The 27,138-nt window shown below is 40.7% G+C and overlaps 1 protein-coding gene across 1 annotated transcript in view; it reads right to left on the reverse strand.

Annotated features, from left to right (window-relative positions):
* The window catches only part of LOC145347937 (ral guanine nucleotide dissociation stimulator-like 1), a 105,092-nt gene extending 80,892 nt beyond the window's left edge, over nucleotides 1-24,200 (reverse strand). The window contains 1 exon segment of the mRNA XM_080195925.1: nucleotides 23,865-24,200. Within this exon segment, the coding sequence (XP_080052051.1) occupies nucleotides 23,865-24,059 (195 nt within the window). The 5' untranslated portion in view covers nucleotides 24,060-24,200.
* Between the last annotated feature and the right edge of the window lie 2,938 nt (nucleotides 24,201-27,138).

The following is a 27,138-nucleotide window of genomic DNA, read 5'->3' on the forward strand; positions in this document are numbered from 1 at the left end:
AAAAGCCATTCAGCTGCCAAGCACTTGTATGCAACCTTCCCCACTACTATAGCAGAAACACCAAATTAATGTTAGGGCAGGGGATGTGAGGACTATGGAGCCAAACCATATGATTGCACCTTGGAGATGGCAATAAACTAAGCGCTCTCATTTTTTGACGCATCTCCTGGTAGGCTCATCCCAATCAAGGGGAGGTTTCATAGAACCCTACAGCGCAGAAAGAGGCCCTTCGGCCAATCTAGTCTGCACCGAACACAATCCCACCCAGGCCCTATCCCCATATCCCTACATATTATACCCAGTAATCCTTCTAACCTCCACTACCCTAGACACTAAGGGGCAATTTCTTAGCATGGCCAATGAACCTAACCTGCACATCTTTGGACTGTGGGAGGAAACCGCAGCACAGACTCATGAAGGGAAAATTGTGTTTGACGAATTTACTGAATTTTTATGAAGATGTAACAAGTGCGATTGACAGAGGGGAGTCGGTGGATGTGGTGTTTTTAGATTTCCAGAAGGCGTTCGATAAGCTGCCTCACAAAAAGGTTGCTGCAGAAGATTAAGGTACACGGAGTTGGGGGTAAAGTGTTAACGTGGATTGAGGATTGGCTATCTAATAGGAAGCAGAGAGTTGGAATAAATGGGTGCTTTTCTGGTTGGCAGTTGGTGACTAGTGGTGTGCCACAGGGATCGGTGCTGGGGCCTCAACTGTTTACCTTATACATAGATGATCTGGAGGAGGGCATCCGAGTGTAGAGTAACAAAGTTTGCTGATGACACAAAGATGAGTGGGAAAGCAAATTGCGTGGAGGATGCGGAAAGTCTGCAGAGAGATTCCGATAAGCTAAGTGAGTGGGCGAGGATCTGGCAGATGGAGTACAACGTTGGCAAGTGTGAGGTTATCCACTATGGAAGGAATAGTAGTAAAATGGACTATTATTTAAATGGTGAAAAATTACAACATGCTACTGTGCAGAGGGATCTGGGGATCCTTGTGCATGAATTGCAAAAACACAGTTTGCAGGTGATCAAGACAGCAAATGGAATGTTGGCCTCTATCGTGAGGGGGATGGAATATAAAAGCAGGGAGGTCTTGCTGCAATTATACAAGGTACTGGTAAAGCTGCAACTGGAGTACTGTCTGCAATGTTGGTCCCCTTATTTGCGAAAGGACGTATTGGCCTACTCGTTGGAGATTAGAAGGCTGAGGGGAGATCTTGTAGAGACATACAAGATAATGAAGGGGCTAGACAGGGTTAAAGCAGAGAGATTATTTCCAATTAGAAAGGAAACAAGAACTAGAGGACACAGCCTCAAAATAAGGAGGAGTCAGTTTAGAACAGAGTTGAGGAGGAACAACTTCTCTCAGCGGGTAATGAATCTCTGGAATTCTCTGTCCATTGAAGCAGTGGAGGCTACCTCATTAAATATGTTTAAGTCACAGGTAGATAGATTTCTGATAAGGGAATTAAGGGTTATGGGGAGCAGGTGGGTAAGTGGAACTAAACCACTATCAGATCATCCATGATCTTATCGAATGGCGGGGCAGGCTCGAGGGGCTAGATGGCCTACTCCTGCTCCTATTTCTTATGTTCTTATGTTGAGTGGCTCTGATTGGTTTAGGGAACTATGAACAGCACACTGCAAATGCATAACTGCTTGAAGGACAATTAGGAAAAAGCACAATAGACCCATTTTATCAACAAACGGGAGACAAGTGCTGACCTCCAGAGTTGTAGCAAAACATTTTACAAACATGGTGCAAGAGTGAAAAACAACTGACTGCAAAAGAGATATCATAAATGGGTTTATTGAGTAAGATGTTCATTAAATTTTCAAATTCAGTTGTCCAACTCTCGGGCACATGCACAAGAATTTGAAAGCAACTGGTTTTAAACCCAAGGGTGGGTATGCGTTGCATTGACAATTCCCTGGCTAGGTATTTCAAGCAATTTTTCTTTCCAGCTCTTGTGTTGGCACTGAATATTGGGCACCTATAATAGATGGTTTCACTGGATGATAACTTCTGCAATCAGCATCTTTGGAATCCTTTAATGATGATTAATCATTTCCCACTTATATGCAGATAGCACAACGAATTTTCCAACCAGCTGGCTTAATCCACCACTGTATCCCAATTCCAAAATCTAAACCCAGAATTGTGGATGTTTATTTTTGCAAAGATTTCAGAGCAATTGGGCTGAAAATGCACTTGTGGCAACGCTATTTTAAGGGCAGTGCAAGAACAGCACAAAATAAACAATATTGTTAACGTTAGAAAAGTTAAGAGATGGATAAATAATAGGCAACCTTTTTCCAGAGAAGTAGACACTGGCTTAGTTTCCACTTCTTTAGCAGAGTCCAGCTCTTAGAGATTGGGTATAGAAGGCAAAGGGGTGGTTTTTTGCTTTGCTTTCTTGAGAGATCTTGCCTCAATGGCTACAATGCAGATCATCAATTGGTAAATAGTGAACAAGTTTGGGTATTGCTTGTAAGCTTTTTTTGATTTATACTTTGTAAGGGCTGTAGTAACAAGATGTGGAGATGCCAGCGTTGGACTGGGGTAAACACAGTAAGAAGTCTCACAACACCAGATTAAAGTCCAACAGGTTTATTTGATAGTAAACACCACAAGCTTTCGGAACGCTGTTCCTTTGTCAGGTGAGTAGTAAGTTCTCAAGGACCAGGGAAGAAGGTAATTTGCATCAGTTGATTTTTTTTGGAGCAGGGATATTTTGCTGCAATTATACAGGGTCTTGGTAAGGCCACAGCTGAATATACTTGCTTTTAGGGGGGAGTGCAGCAGAGGTTTATCAGACCAAAGCCTAGGATAGCAGGACTGATGAGAAGAGACAGTTGGTTATTCCTCAGAACTCCAGCGAATATAATGAGGGGGTGAATCTTAGAAGTCTATAATATGCTAACAAGACTAGATGTAGGAAGGATGCTCCCAATGGTGGATGTGTCTGGAACCAAGAGGTCATAGTCTAAAGGATACAGAATAGACCATTTAGGACTGAGATGAGAATAAATTAATTCACCCAGAGAGAGTGTGGCAAGCCTGTGGAATTCTCTACCACATAAAGCAGTTGAGGCCAAAACATCGTATGTTTGTTTTCAAGGAGGAGTTAGATATAGCTCTTGGGGTCAAAGGAATCAAGGATAATGGGGAGCGCGGCAGTGAGGGTGGTGACAGGAAGGATCAGATTATTGAGTTGGATGATCAGCCATGATTATAATGCATGGTGGAGCAGGCTCAAAGAGCCAAATGGCATAGTCCTGCTTCTTTTTTCAATGTTTATGTAAATTGTGTCACTGATGTTAGTTGTGGCATCTCTAATATCCCATAAGATAGCCAACATCACAAAATGGGGAATTACTCAATCTCCTTCTACAAACTTTGATAGCAAAAAGTTCACTCTATTCATATTTCAAAAGTAGCAACGAATGCAAAATATCCGATTACAACTTTCAGCATGTTTTTTTTTCTGTATGTTTTGTACAAGGCAAGTTGTTAGATTTTGTTTACTCCGGCATCTGTGAATGTAATAAGTTGGTATAATACATTAAACAAAGCACATTTCACTCCATGATCATTTCCTATTTAGCAACTTGCACCGCCTTCTGCAAACTGAATGCTCTCACACAACATTACCTAGTCTAAAACTGCATTGCCAAACGTTAACAAAATGCAGTGGGTGGATATAATGGTCAATTATTTTTAAAAGTAGCATAGTTTAATTAAATACCTACTGCCAGGTGCTATGTTCAAATGAATAGAACCCCGGCATCCAAAAGGACCAATGACTCAACTGGCCTTCATAGCGAGGGGGATTGAATATAAAAGTAGGGAGGTCTTGCTGCGGCTATATAGGGCATTGGTGAAGCCGCAGCTGGAGTACTGTGTGCAGTTTTGGGCGCCATACTTACGCAAGGATATTTTGGCCTTGGAGGGAGTGCAGAGGAGGTTTACTAGGCTGATGCCGGAGTTGAGCTATGAGGAGAGGCTGAATAAACTAGGCTTGTACTCGTTAAGAGTTTAGAAGAATGAGGGGAGACCTCATTGAGACGTATAAGATGATGAATGGGATGAATAGGATATAGGTGGAGAGGCTCTTCCCGCTCAGAAAGGATAGTAGGACTAGGGGGCACAGCCTCAAGATAAAGGGGGGGGCGGTTTAGAACGGAGTTGAGGAAGAACTTCTTCACTCAAAGGGTGGTGAATCTCTGGAATTCTCTGCCCGTTGAAGTGGTGGAGGCTACCTCGCTAAATATTTTTAAGACGCAGGTTGATGGGTTTTTGATAAGAGAGGGGATTAAGGGTTATGGGGAGAGGGCGGGAATGTGGAACTGAGCCACGACAGATCAGCCATGATCTTATTGAATGGCGGGGCAGGCTCGAAGGGCCAGATGGCCTACTCCTGCTCCTATTTCTTATGTTCTTAATGAGGATTTCTTCATAGCATCTGCTGACTTTAGAATAAGGAAACGCTAAGAGGGAGAAGGATTTAAAAGAACGTACAGACCAGATCTTGTCAGCTGTCAGTTTGAAAGTTATGAGCCTGATGCGCAACTCCCCCCCGCCCCCCCAGATGTTAGCTTCTTGGCAGGACCACTGGCCTTCAGCAAAAATAAAATATGTGCATGGATTACCCACCTTGACTCTACAGGGAACTGTACTGTACTCTGCAATTCTTGTTCAACTTTGCACGTAAGATCCTGGAGAAAAACAGAGACCATTTCTTCACTGCCGTTCAGATGCTGAACCACAAGTCAACGACACAAAATGAAGATGGCTTGTGCCCAGTGTGATGTTTACATTCACTCAAAGCTGAAACTGAAACAAGACAAGACATTCGCACCAACAAGAAACTGTTTGGTTTAGCTATCTCTGAAAATGCATCCAACAGGACAACTGTCTGAGAGGTCTGTGCACCCCTCTAATTCAGGCCTCGAGCATTCATGTTTTAAATTACTCCAATAACAAAGGCCATGCCTTCAGCTGCCTGTCTGCAAGATCTGGAATACCTCCCTAAACTGTTTCATTTTGCTTTCCTCCTTTAACACAGGTTTTGATCATCAGCCCTAATATCTCCTTACATGGCTTGTTGTCATACAGCTGGTTTTATAATTCCTCCATATCAAGATTTGGGATGGCCCATTACATTGAAGGCACCAAGTTTTATTTAATAACTGCAGATCTGCTACTGTTCCTTGAATTACAGACCGACTAATTAAACCTTTGAAACAAGGGCAGCAAGATTTTACATTTGGTCAGTTTTTTGTTCATGTACAAATGTGAACATTGAAAGGGACAGAGGATAGCAATCTTGTACATCCAGATATCAATGAACAGGCACTTGTTGCTTGTCACCAAGTGCGACTCTCGCATGACAGGAGAACTGAACTCTCAGTTGGTAAATGTGAATTGACAACTGCCAAATCAAACAGGCTCCAGCGTTTGAAGCAGGTGTTATTATAATTCTGACAAATCAAGACATTATGGCAAATGAAACTCTCCTGGGAAGAAGATAAAGTATTTCAATGCTGCGAAGGTGGAAAGGTCTCAAACCAACTTACTTGGACTTTCCACCTGTCCAAAGAATGCCTTCAAGGCAACATTCACGTGCAGGGCCCATTCAAAACATTCCAACAATCAGACCACACACCACAGGGAGTGGAGTGAATAGGGCTCCCATTTGCCTTTCAATTTACTTGAAGTCAGTCCAAGGTTTTGGTTGAACAGTCCCCTCTGGTAATGATAAATTTAGCGGCTTCTTAAATTGTAAGGAGCATCAAAAAGTATTGTCTTAACACAAGGGCTGGCTTAAAAAAAAAACCCAGCCATTATAAAGATACAGTCACTGTTCAAAGTTGCTGATGATCCAAGGAAGGGGCCAGTTAGTCAAATTGTGAAAGTCAAAAACATAGAACACTACAGCACAAACAGGCCCTTCGGCCCACAAGTTGCGCCGATCATATAGATACCTACCAGGCCTATCTATAGCTCTCAATCCCATTAAATCCCATGTACTCATCCAGAAGTCTGTTAAAAGACCCCAACGAGTTCGCCTCTACCACCACCGACGGCAGCCAATTCCACTCACTCACCACCCTCTGAGTCAAAAACTTACCTCTGACATCTCCTCTGCATTTCTGCCAGGTTATCTGTGCCTCTTCTTAAATCAGCCAGGGGTTCAATTCCTATTCTGGTGGAAGATGAGTAGGGACTTGCCTCCTCATCTGCCCCCAAGAGCGCAATGCAGTGGCAAACCAAACCTGATAAAAATCAGGTCAAGAAAACAGCTCAGGATGAAGCATCAGATGACTTGAATCAAAGGCCTATTAGGCAATGCTGTCACTATTGTTGGCAGTACCTTTACCTGCCAAAGCCTAAAATTCTCAAACTCCCTCTAAATCTGCCTCCTTGTCCCTCTTCTCCTTTAAGATGGTCAAAATCTTCTGATCATCTGTCCTAATATCTCTGCAGCCCAGTGTCAAATTCTGTTTTTAACATTCCTGTGAACCACTATGGAATGTGTATAAAGAATGTAAAAATGTGTAAAAATGAATAGTTGGTTTTATTTTCATTCTCTCTACATATCATGAATTATTTTCTAACCTGAGGGGAAGAAATATTTGTACAATCATCTGGCAGTTTAGTACAAGGAGATGCGAGACCAACCATTTGAATGACTCACTACTGATTTCATCTTTGTCTGGGGAAAATCTTGAGCCAGTGTTTATTCTCTGCACTAATGTACAAGGAAGATTAAAAAGTTTGACTTCTGGAAAACTGTCAGCCATAACTGCTGTTGCAACACGTAGCAGGGCAACATGTTCACACATGAACATGCTGTGCTAACAGAAGCCAATGATATTATCTGTCTAGTTATATTTCAATATTCTGCCTTTGTTACATGGTCCTGTAAGCAGTAGTTCTGGTCTTTGATAAAGAGCCTTGAAGTGCTAGGGTAGTCCAGAAGTGTGGAAGTACAATAAAACTATTAAAATTTGATTAAGTTAACAAACCAACTTTGATAAATGCCTGGCAAATGCAAGGAAAACATCAATATAATCTGCATCAAAATCCATTGACACATGGCTTGTATGCAACATGACTAACTGCATTTATTTCCAATCAAGATAGAGCTTTCTACTGAAATCAAAACTGCTCAATTGTTCTGGAATAGTAATGCAATAAAATAGATCACATCCAACCTAACTGTTCACCAAGAAACAGATAAATTGGTCACTTTATTCAGAAGTTATTTTTCAAATTTTGCTGTTTCAGTAGTCATTTGTTTCATGCTGGTTTGAAAAGTCCTGTGTCCTCATAAAAAAAAGTTACATTTTTTGTGACCGCATTACCAATAGACTCAAAGAGAATGTTAAATATTTACACTGAACTTAAGCACACGACTCAAAAATAATCACTCAAACATACAACACATACAACCTCTTCTTCAAGAACCACATCTTCTACTGTCCGGAAGGTCAAAGATAGCATAAAGCATCACTTCCATGTTCAACTCCAAGTCACAGCTTGGAATGTATCAACATTTCTTTATAGTCAACTGTCTCAAATTCTGGACATAACTACACAAATACCACTCCAACTACTTTCACCACACATTAATTTTTCAAGGTGCTGGCACCTCAACATTCTCAAGTACAGCCAAGGATGGGCAATGCCCTTGGGCTCAGAGAGATAACTAAAGTGTATAAACAATGTATTAAAAATAGCCATCAGGCATCCAGCAAGAGTGTTGACATTTAAGGAAATTTCAAAGAATTCAGTGTTGGTCATCTTCCTCAAACCACAAATAATTTAATATTGTATTACTATACCCCACCTGAACTGAACCACTGCTGGAATGAAGATGACCAGCTGAGACAAATGAACAATGAAGCAACTTTACAAAATGACAATGGTAATAGTTTGCACAAAATTCTGTCTTAGACTATAATGACACTACATGATGGAGGCCTTACAAAAACCCCTCTACATTCATTATTTATTCTAGTTTAATAGAAAAATGTGTAAAGACAGATCTCAAATTACTATAGCAGGACAGGTACAGGGCCATGTTGGGTCTCAGTGTTCACCTGGCCAGAATGCCATTCTCCAGGCTCCCCTCCGAGATGTTGAGCAGCTTCTCCGTCTCCTGGTGGTCCCCTTTGGCCGAGGGCGCCTCTCCAGATCCGCCCAAGTCCTTCTCAAACGCCGCGTCCGCGTTCAGTGCCATCCCTGTCGGGCTCCCAGCAAAATGTGGTTAAAATTGCAAGGGTTCAAGGCACCTTGTGGCGATCCGAGGAGACTTCCTGCTGGGATAATGTCACTTTAACAATCTTCCCGCTTGGAATCTGAGGAAGGTGCTTCTTTTTAAAAAACTATGGGAGAAGAATCCTCGAAGCAAAAAAATCTGGACACTGTTATTACAGTTCAATAAAAGTCAAATATCTTCAGAGCAAAAAAAAAGTAAATGCTTTTTTCCCCTCACATTGCACAACATTAATCTCAGGTTCTGAATTGGCAAAATACTTCCTGCTCAGAAAAAACAGCTACCAGTTCCCTATCCAAGGGTTTAGCTGTCACTCAAAACCTAGTTTACTCAGTCCTCAAGTCTTGTCTGCTCTGAATAAATGGAAGACCGTACAGAAACAAGGGATAACAAAACAAATTAACTTCATTACATTGGAACCATGCCTCATGCTAATCTTGCAACATAAATGGGGATGGAGTCTGGTGGTTCCAACTGGAGACAGAGCAAGTGGTGACCAAAAAGTGTCACAGAAAAAATTAAAAAAAGGTTATAAACAACTCTCCACTGTAGATATCAATAAATTTAGTGTCTGTTCAGAAAACTTGATAAGTGCAAGGTTGAAGTGTATTGAAATCAATCCATTAAAAATGGGCAATAATCATACTATAATCACATTATGACTGAAAATGCATTTAAAAGGCTGTATTTAAGATTGCAACCATTCTACAAATGCAAAAGAAACAACTGAGCAAATTTATCAGAACTATTGGATCCAACTACAGCAAAAAGGCAGTAATCAAGTGACTTTGAGGGCATCCTTTTTGGCACTGAAACATGCAAACTCAAATTCTTAAATCAAATTGTAGATTGTTTTCAGAAAAACTGCATTAATGAACACATTTTGAAATCGTGTCATCAGTTCATAAAATGAAATGGGATGGGCTATTGGGGGAGACTCACCTAAGGTGGCATTGATTCAATAATCAATGCCAATGTCGGTTACAGACAATGTTCTTATCCACAGAAATGCCCAGGAACCAGAAAAGAAACTGAGCTTTTGTATAAAGGTTGCCCATTTCAGCTCTTCAGAAAAAAGTAACAGACTTGTTCATTTCGTTCATTAGCAGTGAAAAAAGGTGACACAGCACAGAGTCAGCTGAATACCTGAAAACAAACCTGTCACTTCAAGGTATGCAATCATTCAGATCTTATAGCTCGTACGTGACAAAAGACACATCACACTGACATATTGAGAGCTCCTCCTTCAGCAAGGTCAATAATTGTGCTCAGCTCTCAAACAAGCTCAAGATAATAATAAATGAAAGAATCTCACAACTGAACCAGCTTTTGATGTGCTCTGGAAAACCTAAACAAATGAAAGACTTCCCAATTTTTGAGAACTGTTTACTTTCATTTCCACTGTTGGATGTGCCACATGTAAACAAATCATTCCTCCATTAGCCACACTGTTTATTTAAGTTAGAAGCTGAACAACGTGGTCTATAATTGTTTTCATATATTACTTTTTAATTCCTGGTTGCCAACTTTATCACATTTTAGATAAACAGAAGCATTCAAAGCCCTTAATACAAATTATTTGCAAATATTTCACTGCCTCCATGTAAATAACCAATAAAAATGCACAAAAATACATTGCAATTTAATGTTATAAGAATGAGATTTTCATGATTGTCAGTTAGTTGAATGGGACTGAGTTGGATTTGGAAAATTCTAGGTTCGTTACCAGAGTTGTGTCAGGTAAACAGGTTTCAATTGGGCAGGAGTGCAAACACTTGAACTTGCTTGAAAATTCAGCTGAGGAAAAAAAAGAATGAGTTCACCAATACCACAGAATCTCTACAGAGCAGAATGAGGCCATTCAGCCCATTACATTTGCACCACCTCTTATCCAGCCTTACCACATTGGTTAGGGTAAACGCGTAAAACTAATATCTTGCAGCATTGAGAGGCAATTTAGCATGGCCAATCCACCTAACCTACACTCCTTTGAAGAACTGGAAGAAACCAGAGTACCCAGAGAAAACCCATAGACACTGGGAGAAGGTGCAAACTCCACACAGACAAGACTGGAATGGAATCTGGATCCCTGGCACTGTAAGGCAGCAGTGCTAACCATTGTGCCACCCACTATCCCTCACTGCCATGAGGGATTCTTGCCTTTGTGTACATTGGATGATGACAGGATTGTTTAGCTGTGACACACAGACAAGCGTGTGTGTGAACGGAGCATTCCAGATCTCAGATGAGGAAATCAAGCCATCCTAGCATGTCACCAGAAGGAAGGAACTCGGTAGAACTGAAAATCTGCAGATCATCCCGAAATGTTGTTAAAAACTTATTGCTGTTGGTGCTTTTTTGAGGATACAACTCTGCTGTTTTGTTAACAAGCACTCTCAATGGCTGGCCAAGAAGACATTTAACCCCTGATCTTAAGAATTTAAATTTAAGGTATTGCAAAATATGCACTTTTTCAGATCACAAGGAGTTCCTGTAATGTGGAAATCCAAGGACAGGAGAAAGAATAAATATAATTAAACAAAGTCAATTAGCACTTCCCCAAACCAACTAAGGATGTTTTGTATTCACTCAGTGAAGTCATAACATGAACGTAATGTCAACAATATACACAGGCAACAGACATGTTTATAGTTATAGCAGATGAAGGAGAAAAGTTGAAGGTTAAATTTGAGTATGTTTGTAATGAAGGCTCATGAGAAAAGGGATAGCAGGAGACTATTCAGTCTCTCAAGCCCGTCCCACTTGAAATCTGTACCTCAACTCAATTTAGCCACCATTATGTTCCAGATCTCCACTACCGTGAGAAAACTGCATTCTTAATGGCCTAACTTTAAGATCAGGCCTCCCTTTTCTGGATTCCCCCAGCAGAGAAAAGGCCTTAATTTTGAAGTCAGCAACCAAATAATTTTGTTTTACTCTGACCTTAAAAAAAGCTGCTGACAAAAGATTTAGTGACGCTTTGATGCGGATTTCATCATTTTCAATTTCATTCCACTACAAAATATAAAAGTAAATTTTTTGGCACCCAGCAGTGTTGCCATCAAGCAGGTGAAGCAGCTAACTACATTCTCATAGAAAACCTACAAGTAAAATAAACCAGCTAACTTTCATTTTAGGCAGGAGTGCAAAAAAGTTTGCAGCATGCACAGAAGCTGAACTATCAAAAGGCAATGGAATCAGGATGATTGAGTGTTTAAAATGCAATGCAATCATGTTGCAGTCTCCTCTGAAAGCATGGATTCAAATCCCACGTGACATTTAGTATTTGTCATCTATGTACGTGCATAGCAGAAGTTGTCAAGCCACCATTCTGATGACAGAAAATGCTGACAGTTTCACCATTACAACTATAAAATCTGGGCAACGGTTTCAATATGTTTAGCCCAATAAAATTGCGTGATCATACTAAATATCTCAATTAAGTCATGCTTTGCCCTACTAAAGACGCAAGGGAATACAAACCAAGTTTTGAAACCACACTCTTAATTTAACTTGTATCAAGACAAGTTAAATTAACTTGGCTTGTCTCGGATACATCCAAGTGGATGACCTCAAGTTCCCTATTACATCATCCAAGTTAATAAATATGTATAGCAAAAAGCTGTGACTGCCAGTGGAAGAACACAGTCCAAACAAATCACTGATCCCTAGTGTCTACTATGCAATTATTGAAATATGACGCAAGGCTACCTCTAATTTCAGGTACTGTTAACCTCACGTGAAATTGATTTGACTGGTTTATATCAATAATATCCATAGACAACCCTCCTTACCCACATGCGCCCATGATCTCTTCAAATAGTTCAATTAAATTAGAATTGATCGTCCCTTAAAATTATGCTAACTGATGAATTGGATGTCCAAGGGCTCAGTCACTGCGAATGTTAGACTCTATTAACTTGACTACAATTGGTATCAAACTGACAGAACTGCAAGTATCTAAATTTCTTCTACTAAGGAATGGAATGACATTTGCGATTTAACAACCCATTACCCTAAGGGCTTTGGAATATTAGGCTTTGGAAATTGTTTATTATTTTCTCAATTGTCTATTTTTCCCCGCAACCATTAAAGCCACTCGTCTTCACCCCTTGATCTAAATTTTTGAATTTAAAAAAACACTGGTATTTATAGCTCCCTTCCTCTGCTGTGAAAACGGGTACCAAGCACCAGAGTTGTTTAACAAATCTGCCTTGTCCACTTAGTTTCACCTACACTTGCTTAATGAATCCATATTCTTGTTTAATAATTTTTCTCCAACATTTAGTGCTAGCTTTCCAATTTTTTTTGTACATCCTTCCAGCATATTCTGCTACATTCATTTTGTTGCTTTTTATGGCCAGTTGGATTTCTACATTTTATTGCAGTTCTGCAAGCCTTTTCTTTTAGCTTGATATTGTCACTTAGCTCATTTGTTGCGCGCAGTTTCTAAATTACACAAGTGGAACAGTTGCCTTTTAAGGGTATAGTTGCGATTAAGTGAAGAAAGGTTGGATGGCCACCCTCCTTTTACATCCTCTCCTGTTTAACCATAATAGATACTTTCATTAAAATGGATATTTTGCCAATTGAGTATTTAACTGTATACATGCTATGATAACAGACACAACCAGACAAGTTTTCACAAAGAAAACAGGACAGACCAGCTTAAGTACACAAACACAAGGATTGCACTCCATACAATATGGGGAAGGGTGGATTAAGCAGAGTCCCTATAGAGTCCAGAGAAGTAAAAGGGATATACAGAGTCTGAAGATTGGTGCTCAACTAACTTCACTTGCTGTTTTCCCTTGCTGAGCCAATTTAAATAAAGATTTGGATGGACAATTTGCCTGTTCGTCTGGGAGATAGAAATGTGGGGTTAAGTTCCTTTAGGGTAGTCAACCCACAAACAGGGTCAAAAGCTTGCAAGTTGGAGTGTGCCCTGGGGAAGGAAACCACCGCTCCCTCCCCCCACAAAATCTGGGTTATCTTCCTTCAGCATCTTGTCTGCCCATTCTCTACGGCAGAGAAAGTAGATACTTAAGGTAGGTTTGTCACATAACTGTCACCCAGTGGTGCAAACATGGTTGTGAGCTGGTGGATTCCATTGTAACTTTAATTCATTGCTGAGAACCCCCTCTCAACCAAGGGTCTGGGTGGGATGCTCTGTCAGAGTTGGTGCAGACTCAAATGGGCCAAATGGCCTCGTTCTGCACTGGAAAGATTCTAGAATCATTGTAACCTAGCAGATAAATAGTTCTATTGCCAGCAATTGGGTAACAAGCAAGATCTTGGAAACCAGGGTATACTTTTCTGCTTAGAGGGTTGGAGAGTGAGATTGAAGTTATAAATAGCACATTAAATCTATGCCTACGCCTTCACACAGCGTCAAACATTATTCAGGATTCTCTTCAGGGTTACAATTCCAGAAATTAATTTTATCCCCTCAACCCACATTTGCAACACTGCAATTCAAAGACTGCTCCTTAGCATCCTCACCTTCCAAAGGGCTGTACAAACACCCTACACTAAATAATCACTGCAACATGAAACATAACTCCCAAACAATTCTTCTGATCAAATGATCATCAAGTACCATTTGAGAAGCACCTCAAACAAGCTTTTGCACAAAAATTATTGTATTAGAATTCTCTAATGCATCAAGTGTTCCCATTTGTCACAGAAATGTCACATTAATTAGCTCGATTCACTGTCTGTATGGAAGAGTGGATAACAGAAATTTTATTAACCTTACCCCACTGGCACAGCTCTTAGTGTTACTGCCTCACCTCGAGTCCAAACTCAATTATGAGTGAACTGTATCATAGGTCATTTATAGAGAGTAATGAAAAAAATCAACATGATAATATGTATGATATCCACGTCATGCCTTGGAACAAATGCTGTACTTATTCACAATTTCCATTAAATTGTTGTTATGCATTAATTATTCATGACCTGCTCATAATTAGTGAACACTGGGCTCTCTTCCTTTCCTTGAACCCACGCAGAAGATATATAATGGATTTTGGATATAAATCAAATGCAGACAAAAACAGAATGTGCCATTTAATGAAGCTCCAAGTGGAATTTAACAAATCCTGGTGCTGGCAAAACGCTTCCTCCACCGTCAAGAAAGTACAGGACACACATGCACATTGCACCATGCCCAGATGCAACGCCATAAAAAGTTAACTAAACAGCACAGTGGCGGAAGACATAACAGCAGAAAGATTTTAAAGTGCTCGTCATTAAAGAACTTAAGCTGGTCTGTCCTGTTTTCTTTGTGAAAACTTGTCTGGTTGTGTCTGTTATCATAGCACATATATAGTTAAATACTCAATTGGCAAAACATCCATTTTAAAGAAAGCATCTATTATGGTTAAACAATGGTGTAAAAAGACACTGAAAGGTGGCTTCTTAGCATTCCCTTTGCTGCATTTGTAATAAAATCATATGCAGACATGTATACAGTGCCACCTACAGTTAAAAAATGTTGGCTCAGCAGGTATCGATAACTTACAACCAGTGAGACAGATGTTAGAATTGGCCTTTATGAAATTGTGACCAAATCTAGTTGATCCAGTCAGATGTGTATCATTAATTACAACAAAACCTTTATTCCATCAGGGGATTAAAACCGGCTCAAAACTCAGGTATTAGCCCGGATTGGAGATGCATATAAAGTTTATCCAGATGAATAGACAGTGCAGCAGTCACGATTTAGCCTCTCTTTAGGAAGGCACAACTAATTCTAGTCAATATCCCCCATAATTTGGATTACCAACACATGACTTAGATTTGAACAACTTTTTGAAATAACTGAAGGAAAGCATTTATAAAACCAAAGCATTGCTACTAATCTACTTTGTCTCCGAAAATCTGAAGCCACGGCATGCAGGCAACTTGAAGGGCACTGAAGGGAGACATTTTTATTCTGGCACAGAAAGTCCCTTTACCTTGCCTTTCGGTAGAGACATGGGTAAAAATGATATAACACCATCTAAAAAGTCCCCCTCAAGTACAACAGAGTAAGAATTTCAATTGAAAAATATAGCAAGTAGCTGTACCAACAGCTGGCATGGTCATATTACTCAGGTTAAAAACACAAACTGCATCCCAATGCCACACCCCAGAACCTTTTCCTGCTGGCATGCTAATCCTTCAGATTCATGTATCAATCCACTGGTTTAGTAGTTAAAATTCATTTATTATTGTCACAAATAGACTTTAATTAACACTGCAGTGAAGTTACTGTGAAAATCCCCTAGTCACTACACCAGTCACTGTTTGGGTAGATTGAGGGAGAACTTGGCATGGCCAATGCACTAGCCAGCACATCTTTGGACTGTGGGAGGAAACCGGAGCACCCGGAGGAAACCCATGCAGACACAGGTAGAATGTGCAAACTCTGCAGATAGTGACCCAAGCTGAGAATTGAATCTGGGTCCCTGGTGCTGTGAGGCAGCAGAGAAATCAAAGGGACGACATGCAAAATAATTTTATTTATACCTACAAAATTCCCAAAAAACATAAATGGATCTCAGTTTTAAAAAAGGCAAATTTCCCCAAACTCAATTTCATATACACACGCTATATCACCCATGTATGATTGGATCAGAGGCTTGGGACATCACAGCAGTGTAACAGCAAATCCCTTGGCGTCTACAGTCATTACTCCACTGGAACTAAGCCAGACTTCAGGAGTCCGTACACAAGCAGAATAATGTGAAAATGCAAAAATTGCTGTTAGTGATTCCACATTCCTCTTCTGGGACAACCTCCCATTCTCTGCCCAGAGTGTAAAACTCAGCATAATAGTACACTCAGAATAGTAAATTGCACATCTCACTATAAAAACCCTATAACCCTATAAAAACACTATAAAAATTACAACTTATTGAATGGTTTTAGATGGCAGATTAACAATTCTGTTGAACACTGACATTTTTCCTGAAAAGCTAATTTTATATTTGAGGAGTTAAATCTATCCCTTATTACAATTAAGTATCAAAAGACTTTTCCCCTCCCAGGTTTGAGTCCAATCGTAATTTTATTCATTTTGCTTTCTGACAATTGAAATTTATACAGTGAAGAAATCAGTGCTTTTAACATCTTGGTTTGCAGCCTCTTGAGGATACTTAAACTTGATTGGTTGCCTCCCCTGCTGCTGCATGCCTCAAGATCCACTTGGAAGTGGTGGTGGATTGAAACTGCTGCCAGGAAAAAGGAAAAATCCATACTACAGAAATTGCTAAGTCCTGACAGCTTTATTCAAGGTCAGTTAGTTAACTCTGACCACATTGTATTCAATAGGCCAAAGTGACTGGCTACAAAATACGCACAACTCTCGATTACCCTTTAACTGCTGTCATTCTTTTTCACACTGACTGAACAAGTGACACGTTCTATCTGCAGAATGAACTGTACATCCTACAGGATTCCAAGATAGGAACTGGCAGCCCTTCACTGCACCTTCAATGTACTGCATGTTCACTGTCTTTCTGGACAATATGCTTGTTGTTTCAAGCAAGGTCAATTGTTAAACAAAAAAAGTGCTATTGCAATAACATAGCACTCCATTTTAACATACAAGTGCCTTGAGAGTATAGCACCTTTCTTTGCAATTGCTCCCTCTGATCAGTTTTTTGTGCAATTTCAGCTACTACGTACTGTGGATGTTTAACTCCAACTTTTAATATTTCACTGGGGCTCCAGCTTTATTCGAAAGGACCAACCATGTTCATTCCATCCCAAGTGGGACTGGTCCAAACTCTGCCATCAAAACACTGAGCAAATGGTGCTCATTGCTATTGGCATACTAAGTTTTTTAGGCAAAAGGCAGACACGTAGTCAAACCAAAATATTCAGAAGTTGCTGCTAGCAGTTAAGCCACTTTACCATTGGCCTTGCAAACCAGCAACTGTGCCTGCTGAAACTGCAAGTTAGTTTCAAACTAAACTTGGTTATGGATTGTCCATTCACATAACAATAATAATGAACAAACTCAGGTCCTTGATGCAGTCTCCTTTACTGCATTAGCAATACTTTTTCCTCCTTTTTCCATATCTGTCATTGAACGGAAGTGCAACAGTACTCTATATTGAGGCAACACCATACAGCTATAGATCAAAAGCATTTTTAAAATAGTCAAAGTCCTAAAAAAAACTATTTACCACATGGAATGTACTGCAGAGTCTGACATTTTTCTTTTAATACATTGCTCCCACATCAGTAGTTCTGAACATCCCTGCAAGGACGTTATCAATAAGTTGATATTATGCTTGCTTGCCAGCTTTTGCTGGGTCAACAAGGTTAATTTGCTACTGTTGCTGCTGAGAGTCCAACAACTGCAGAGTGGGCTGTAATATGAGTTCATGGTTAACTGCTGGCTGACTACGGTAGTAGTTTACACTCTTATCAGACAACACAAGTAGGAGTTTTTATTCCTTCTTATCACAGATTTATGAATATACTCAACTCAAGGATCCAAATCATAAACCAATGTTCAACATCAGATATCATCCATGGGGAGTTAAGACGTCCGGAGATAGGTGACACTCATTAAAACTAGCAATCCTGTGTTTGAGCGCTCAGGTCAAATAGAGACCATAGCTCTGCATCTCATTTATCCCAAAGAGGTCAGCAGCAACAAGTTTTACTCAAGAGTTCCAGCAACGTTCACGAGGTTTTCGAAACAATTTTTTTGAAAAAAGGTTTAGCCAGCTATTTGGCTTTTCTTTCTGGATAAATTCAGTTGATTCAAATGCCACCCACCACGGACACTTGTTAGAAAGTCAGCACCTTTAGAAATACAAACCTTGAAGCTACATGAAAACAACAGATCGCTCAGACCTAAATAGAAATTTAAAGTAGATAACGCAAAATAGAAAATTCAAAAGACTGAACTTTGACATTTTCACTGATTGCAATCCATATGAAAAAGCAAATACCATTTCCTTTCATTCATCATCCAGGGGATAAGACAAGTAACCTGTTCCCTGGCCGTTTTGCTTTGCAATTTGCCGCTGCTTATGTAATCAGTCTTCAATAACTTGGTTTATGCCTCTCTGCAGAAAAAAACCGACCCCTCTTCTCTAATATCATTAATGACATAACAGAAGTCCTACCACTTGATGCGACTGCTGTGTCAACTTGTGCTCACATTTACATGGATTTGAAAAGGGAAATGTAATTTGGACCACTGATGAGAATTATTTGCAAAAGTGCAGCCGTGCACCCCAAAGCAAATTGGAGACAGATTATCCTGATGTTCAGAGATAACAGATCACTCAGTTGCCTTTCAGAAATCCTACTGACTCATTTTCTTACCTGGCCATGCCAATGCATTGTACTGAGGGGGATATCACCACTCTGCTCAGCCACAAGCATTCCTGCAGCTTTAAAACGAGGCAGCCAAACTTCAATTTTTAATTCAAGGCTTCATTGTGAGCCCTTGCACTTTGAAAGTAGCGTAGATAAATCATCAGTCTGGTCACATCTCCATTACATTTGCATCTGTTGCATCCTAACAGACTATGGGATAAATATTTACTACAATATTCGATTTGCTATCTTGATAACTTTACTAAATTACACAGGAGAGTTCTCAAATCAACTGATCCAGTCAGGCTCTTTTGGAAGGATTTTTCGTTAGGGGACAGATGGGTTTTTCACAGTTTTGAATAAATGTTAAAGAATCCATGAGATAATGCCAATCTGCAGTTTCTTCCAAAAGTCCTTCTGAAAACATATAACGTTTAGCCTAGATACAGTAAACAAATCAAATATTCCAATTTTTCCCCCTTAAAGTGGGAAAATGGCAGAGTTTTCAGCATCAACTAATACAAGCAGTCCACATACCACTTCGCAACATTGCCCTAAAAATATTTAGGGTGCAGAAATGAGAGTGAACCAGTTCAATACCAAACTGCAAGAGGTATTGAATAAATAAACCAAAATAATGTTTGCATTTGCACATTGCAGACTTAAAGACGTTTTATTACAAAGGAATGCAACCCAACATATGGGAAGCACATGTCTGAATACCTTCTCATTGATTTAGTTCTGATAAATTTAGAACCAAGTCTTAGTATTTATACAGCACCTTTTACGACTTCGATGAAACCTCAAAAATAATACACAATGAATTGTAGTCATTGTTACAATGCAAGAAATGTAGCAAACAATTTTGTGCACAACATGGGCCAGTTGGGAGATAATAACCAGAACTATTTTAATGATATTGGTTCTGGGGTAAATATTGGCCAGAATGGAGATGAACCTGACTGCCTTCTTTCAAATAGTGTCATGGGATCTTGTGTCCTTTTTGATTTATTTACAGGATATGGAAAATTTCTCCTTGGCCAGGATTTATTACTCATCTCTATTTGACCTCAAGAAGGTGGTGGTGAGCTGCCATCTTGAATCACTGTAGTTCCAAAGATGCAGGTATAGCCAGAATGCTGTTAGGGAGTTCCAGGATTTTGACCCAGCAAGAGTGATGGAATGGCAATATACTTCAAGTCAGGATGGTGTGGGACTTGGAGGAAAACTTTCAGGTGGTGGTGTTTCCATGCGTTTGCTGCTCTTTGTCCTTCTAGATGTTAATGGACACCCAGTTTTCGGTCAATAATCAATCCCCAGTGGGAGATTCAGTGATGGTAATACCCCAGAACGTCAATGTCAAGAATGCGACAGTTAGATTATCTTGCTCTTAATGGCCATTGCCTGGTGTTTGTGTGGTATGCATGAATGCTGCCACCTGTAAGCCAAAACCTAGATATTGCCCAGGTCTTGCTGTATTTGGATAGGAATTGCTTCAGTACAAAGTCATAAATGGTGAACATCAAACTGTGCAGTCGTCAGCCACAATCTTCACTTCTGACCTTTGGGTGGAAGGATGTTCACTGGTGAAGCAGTTGAAGATTGTTGCACTGAGGACACTATCCTGAGGAATGCCACCAATGACAACCTGGAAGAGAGCTGACTGATTGCCAATATTCTTCATATCACATGGAGTGAATTGATTTGGCTGAAGACTGGCATCTGTGATGCTGGGTACATAGAAATCAGAAGCAGAGTAGATCATTTGGCAGAGCAGGCTCAAAAGGCCTTTCATTTTGTTCATGGTTGATCATAGAATGTGTGGGTTAGGTTGACTGACCCATGCTAAATTACCCTTTAGTATCAGCGGACACAAATACGTAGGGTTATGGAGGTAGGCCCTGGCTGCAATTGTTGCAGGCTCGATGGGTCAAATGGCCTCTTTCCACTCTGTAGGGATTCAATGATTTTATGAAATCAGACAATGTTTTGGCCTCAAATACTTCGTAGTAATGAATTCCACACATTCACCACCGTCTTGATGAAGAAATTTCTCCTCGCCTCAGTTCTAAAAGGTTTACCCCTCATCCTCAAACTATGATCCCTAGTTATAGAAAAGTACCTCAACAAGAAGCCTGTAAGAGAGAAAGACATAGCCTCAGTTTCACGTCTCATCTGAAAGACTGTGCTTCCTCAGCACTGTGCTATTGAGGAAATCTAGATTATGTGCAAATCTCTGGCATGCCAGAAGCAAAATACTGAGATGCAGAGATTGGAAACAAAAACAGAAAATGCTGGAAAACCTCAGCAGGTTTGACAGCATATGCAGGGGGGGAGAGAGAGAGAGAGTGCTAGGATGATCCTTTGTGGCGCCAAGTGATGATCCTGACCCAAAACATTGGCTCTATTCTCTCTCCAGATGTTGTCAGATCTGCTGAGGTTTTCCAGCATTTGTTGTTTTTGTCCCTGGAATGAGATGAGATGTCATTATGAAAAATCCTTCAAAGCAAAATTTATGAAAACGTAGAGCAAGTCCTGATGACATTCAAGACCCCTAATGGACATAGTTGAGCCCAATTGGAAGTGAGCTAAGTCAGGCAAGGAGACATGCAGTCAAAAGCTCTTGTAATAGTACCTCAGCCAGGACAAGTGAAGCACGTTAAATATTATGCTCACTGCACAACCTTAAGTCACCTCAAATTTGAGGCAATCATCCCATGCAGAAACACACCGCCCATCACCTCAGAAGATTGAGACTCACACTAATGTGATTATATAGATCACTGGCATGAAACATGCCCTGGCAATAAATTCAAATTTAAAGATTATTCAGCATCAGCAACACGTCAATTTCTTACCTCTGACAAGGGAAAATAGCAACAAGCTCTCATGGTTGTGCACTTCATATAACTTGTGCTCACTGCTCAACCCTTTTATTTAGAAAGAATCCCTTGAATGAAGAAAATTCTTTTAATCACAGCATGCCAGATAGAAAAAAGGAAAACTTTACATCAACACTGAAGCAGCCATGGACAAAAGTCATAAACAACTCACTTCAGATGTGTCATTTCTTGAAAATAAAGATGGGTTTAAAGGAATTGACTACCTCCTTCTTCCTCCCCTTCACTAATTTGACATGATACTTTTGTCAGAAGTGATCATTGACCAATGTGCAAGATTAATGCCAGAGCAACATGTGAAAGTTATAACACTGATACAGCCTTCATAGATCTTTCTTATTTGTAGCAAATTCTAATTAATCACTAATACAGGCACCAAATTAATTGGATTGGACAAATTGCATAATATCTGCTGTAAAAACTAATAATCTCATGGAACTCATTTTGGGAAAAATCAAAGAGTGGAATGAAATTGCATCTTATTCTCTTTTGGAAAGGAATAGTAACCTTCCAAAATAATACTTAGCATCAGAATGTTCAACTTTATAATGAAACGTGCAAACGAATTCCTCTGCAAAGTCAGATCTCTGATGCATCACTGCAGTTATGCGATATACACTACCCAGGCAGCTCCACTACTCCCATCATAAACCCCTTTCCGATTTTTCTCCCTCCCTCCCCCCCACTCTCTCTCATACACACACACACAAAGACAGAACATGATTTTCACCCGACAGTGAAGTCAATTACCTGAAGCTGCTTTCTATCTCCCTGGATATTATCCTCCCTGCACAAAGCCGTTACTGTATGTAAATTAAAAAGGAAGCTATCTGCAGCTTGGCCTCAGCTGAGCTTGTGCACAATAGCTGCAGATGAACAATGACAGTGCTTCCCAATCCCCCGTTACCTTTAGGTTGGGGAAAATACAAATATTTTAGAAAATCCCACACTGTAGCAGAACTCCGAGGCCACGGCTCCGCAGTTAATTAAACGTGCCTTTGTTTAAAGTGTGTGGATTGACGATTCATTTTTAAAGAATACCACAACAAAAATCCTTCAACAATCGGGAACCTTTGTTATCAGTCAACATCTCATGTTTGGAGCACGGGTTTGCCACACTACACCTCCAGGAACGGATGTATATCAGGATAGAACCTGAAACTTCATTATTCTAATAGCAGATGTACATTTCCCCCTTACCCCGCTCCCGTCCCCAGCACAAGATTATTCAGATTTTGTCCCTTATCAGTAGCTAATATTTTGCAACCGGGCGATTCTATAGCTGCGGTACGCTTTTCTAATAAAGTAATTAGCAGCATCCAAAGTGTAAGGGCTAGGAGCGAAAGATTGCATTGTTGAGGCGTTTCAACACAGCCAAACATTGAATTCCTCCCCCGTCCCTCCCTTTCCCCAACTAGTAACACCGAAACAAGAACTCGGGGCTTCACCTGGACCAGAATTTTGCTTGTAACATTTTTGCGCAGCCAGGCCCTTTGCGAACACATTTGATTTGATGGAATGAACGATGAAGCTACTTGGTCATGCATGTTGAAATACCACTGAAACTTCTCATTCGGTGAATTTAAAGCAATTCCTGTTTTCAAATGTCATGTTACGTTTAACACATACAAATCTTAATTTGCTGAATTTGCAATATGATTAAAAAACTAATACAACAGCCCCCTCAGCGGTTGCACGTCAGAACTGTTCCAATAAAAAGTCGCACTCAAGTATGCGAAAGACCTTCTCTGCGAGAGGCAAAAACTGAGAGGACGGAGCAGTGAGTGACGACTGCTGTGTAGACTCTCCCATCAGTAATGCTATGGCGAATATCTATCCACCAGCCATCTCACTGGGGAAGACAGTAACAGCCTCTTCCAAACAGGTCAAAGGGGTCTTCCAGAAATAGTCCATTAAAACAAATTGTCTTTTCTAGCATAAATGAATAAGTAGTCAATTAAAACTGACATTTCTGGCTTAATAAATTGAAGTGGCCAACTAAAATAAAGTGGCGTTTCTAATTTGATTGATGAATAAAGCACACCAAATGGTTGTTCGTTCAAAAACCAGTTATTACTTAATACGAGTAAAATAATACAGCACAGAAATTATTATGCAGTCCTAGATATATTTCACACAGATGCCACTCAAATATAATCCTTCTCTCCTTCAACCACTGATGCAGAGTCAGGATTTGCCGCGAAATAACCTTATTATGGGAAAAAATAAACTTGCCATTTGGAATGTGTACAGCGAGTCCAGCGACAACTATCTGCTCAATACAGCCATCAGTAACCAACCCCCCACACAGTGAGAATCAAGCCTCGCCTCTCTCTCAGACACATACCGAGGAGTTGTTTTCCTCCGGACACCGGGCTTGATAGCTCTGCAGGGCCACATTGGGCTCGTCCAGCAGTTCCAGGACCAAGCTCCGCTGGATGTTCCGCACTGCCGAGCGCTTGCGGTCGAACATGCCGTGAGTGCCCACATCGGGGCTCCAGATCGGGGCTTGCAAGAGTTCCACAGGAGACGGAGAAATCATTGGCGAGAAGGGAGGAGGGGGAAAAAAAACACAATCCACCGGCTCAAAAAATGTTTCGTTCCCAGCACCAAAAGCTGGACTGCAGAGAGGTCGCCTTGTCTCTCTCTCTCTCTCTCCCTGCGGTTGCCTGGCAGCCCCGCGGAAGCTTGCCCCAGCTCTCTCTGCCTAACGAGCAACAGCTGCTGGCCAGCGCCACCTTCTCCCCTCCCACTCCACACTCATCAAACTCCGCTCCGGATCCGGATCCAGATCCACTCCGGATCGGGCCGCCGCAGATTACCTCCCACCCTCTCGCCCTGATCTCACTCCCCCCACCTCCTCATTCAAATGAGCGACTTGTATGTCTGAGAGAGAGAGAACTCCTGGCAGAAGCTCTGACACACACAACCTAGTCTGGAGTAGGTAAACACAGTAAGACGTCTCACAACACCAGGTTAAAGTCCAACAAGTTTATCTGATAGTAAACCCACTAGCTTTCGGGGTTTGCCCAAAAGGGGACTTCTTACTGCGTTTACCCCAGTCCAGTGTCCGCATCTCCACATCTGCAGTAGGTAGGCAGGGTGCGAATTTGGATAAGCGATCATCTCTCGCTCTCTCTTTCAGGCAAACCAAATAAACCAAATCAAATTAACTCTCGCACTGCACCAAGACACGCTGAGTTGTTTTTTACTAAAACAACACATTTCCGGATTAAGGCTTATGGGGAAGAGGGCGGGAATGTGGAACTGAGACAGGACAGACAGATCTTATTGAATGGCGGGGTAGGCTCGAAGGGCTAGACGGCCTACTCCTACTCCTTATGTTCTTACATTAAGTGTTCATTATAGTTCATTAGAATGATGATAATTTGAGTTTTCAGCTATGATAGAAGCCAGCCTCTAGGCTGGCTTCTGTACCCACTGAGAGAGGAGTCTGAATGAGTTGGTCTTCATATAAGATCGAACTTGCAGGTCCTCAAGAAGGATATTACATACATCAGACCAGTACATAGAACATTACAGCGCAGTACAGGCCCTTCGGCCCTCGATGTTGCGCCGACCTGGAGCTAATCTAATGACCCTCTAACCTAAACTATTCCAATATTATCCATATGCCTATCCAGTGACCATTTGAACACCCTTAAAGTTGGCGACTCCACAATTGCTGCAGGCCGGGCATTCCATGTCCTTACTACCCTCTGAGTAAAGAACCTACCTCTGACATCTGTCCTATAATTATCACCCCTCAATTTAAAACTACGTCCCTTCGTGTTAGCCATCACCATCTGCGGAAAAAGGCTCTCACTGTCCATCCGATCTAATCCTCTGATCATCTTGTATGCCTCAATTAGGTTACCTCGTAACCTTCTTCTCTCTAACGAAAACAACCTCAAGTCCCTCAGCTTCTCCTCAGCATACCAGACAACATCCTGGTAAACCCCTCTGCACCCTTTCCAACGCTTCCACAACTTTCTTATAATGCGGCAACCAGAACTGTACACAATACTCCAAGTGCAGCTGCACCAGAGTTTTGTACAGTTGCAACATAATCTCACGGCTCCAAAATTCAATCCCCTTTACCAATAAAAGCTAACACACTGTACGCGTTCTTAACAACCTTATCAACCCGGGTGCCAACTTTCAGGGAACTATGCACACGTACACCGAGATCTCTCTGCTCGTCGACACTACCAAGAGTCCTTCCATTAGCCCTATATTCTGTAATCCTGATACTCTTTCCAAAGTGAATCACGTCACACTTTTCTGTATTAAACTCCATTTGCCGCCTCTCAGCCCAGTTCTGCAGCTTATCTATGTCCCTCTGCAAACTGTAACATCCATCCGCACTGTCTACAACTCCTCCGACTTTAGTGTCATCCGCAAATTTACTAACTCATCCTTCTACACCCTCATCTAGGTCATTTATAAAAATGACAAACAGCAGAGGCCCCAAAACAGAACCCTGCGGTACACCACTAATAACTGAACTCCAGGCTGAATATTTTCCATCAACCACCACCCTCTATCTTCTATCAGCTAGTCAATTCCTGATCCAAACTGCTAAATCACCCTCAATCCCATGCTCTGTATTTTCTGTAGTAGCTTACCATGGGGAACCTTATCAAACGTTTTGCTAAAATCCATATACACCACATCAACTGCTTTACCCTTATCCACCTCTTTGGTCATCTTCTCAAAGAACTCAATAAGGTTTGTGAGTAGACAACCGTGTTTTGAGAGGATGAACCAGGACTGGTTATGGGCGATAAAACAATCTGTGGAACAATTTTACGCAAATGTGATGACGTAAAGAAATATCGGAGTTTCCCAATTTCACTGTGGTTTACTGTGAAACAGACTATGGGTGCTGTGTGCACACGTGTGACTAATTTAATTAAACCGAAGACAGTTAGACTGTAAAGGTTAAATCATCGGAAAGGGTTAGATATAGAAGTAATGCAGGTGCACATGGTGAAGTACCAGGGAACAACATGAATAGAATTTTGCATTAGGGGATAAGAGGGTAGTTGAAGATTAGTGGTCGTACTTCAAAAGGAAAATTTACAACTGGCACAGATCATAAACGAATAAAACAACATATTAAGCTTATTTTTACCCAAAGGTAGTAGTTATAAAGCAACATAATTTTTTTTATATTCTGGGAAAGGTAACTTGCGAAGAATGTTATGAACAATGGGTTTTAAAAATGAATGAGAAAAGACATACTTAAGGAAGGATTGAAAGCTGGAAGAATAGACAGCGGCCATGCAATATCCTGAAGAATATGCTGTGTTTAGAGATAGCTGTGAAAGAGGCAAAGTGAGCTCTAAATGCTCAAAAATTATTTCTGTTCTTGAAGACAAACTTTTGTTACACGCCTTGAATTTCCTTTATCAAGTGAGGGGGGAGAAGCCTTATGAATACCTCCCCTATAGTAACCATGGATATCTTATGGTAGTATTATTGGATTTTTTTGACTGAAAAGGGATATTAGGCTGTGAAGTGAACTAGACATAAATCTTGTGGGAAATATTTTTGGGACTATTTTTAACTGTGTAATTATAATCACGTCTTTAAGTTTTCTTTTTTTAAATAAATGA

Source organism: Carcharhinus amblyrhynchos, chromosome 9 (assembly GCF_965287045.1).
Source record: "Carcharhinus amblyrhynchos chromosome 9, sCarAmb.v2.hapA, whole genome shotgun sequence".
NCBI lineage: Eukaryota > Metazoa > Chordata > Chondrichthyes > Carcharhiniformes > Carcharhinidae > Carcharhinus > Carcharhinus amblyrhynchos.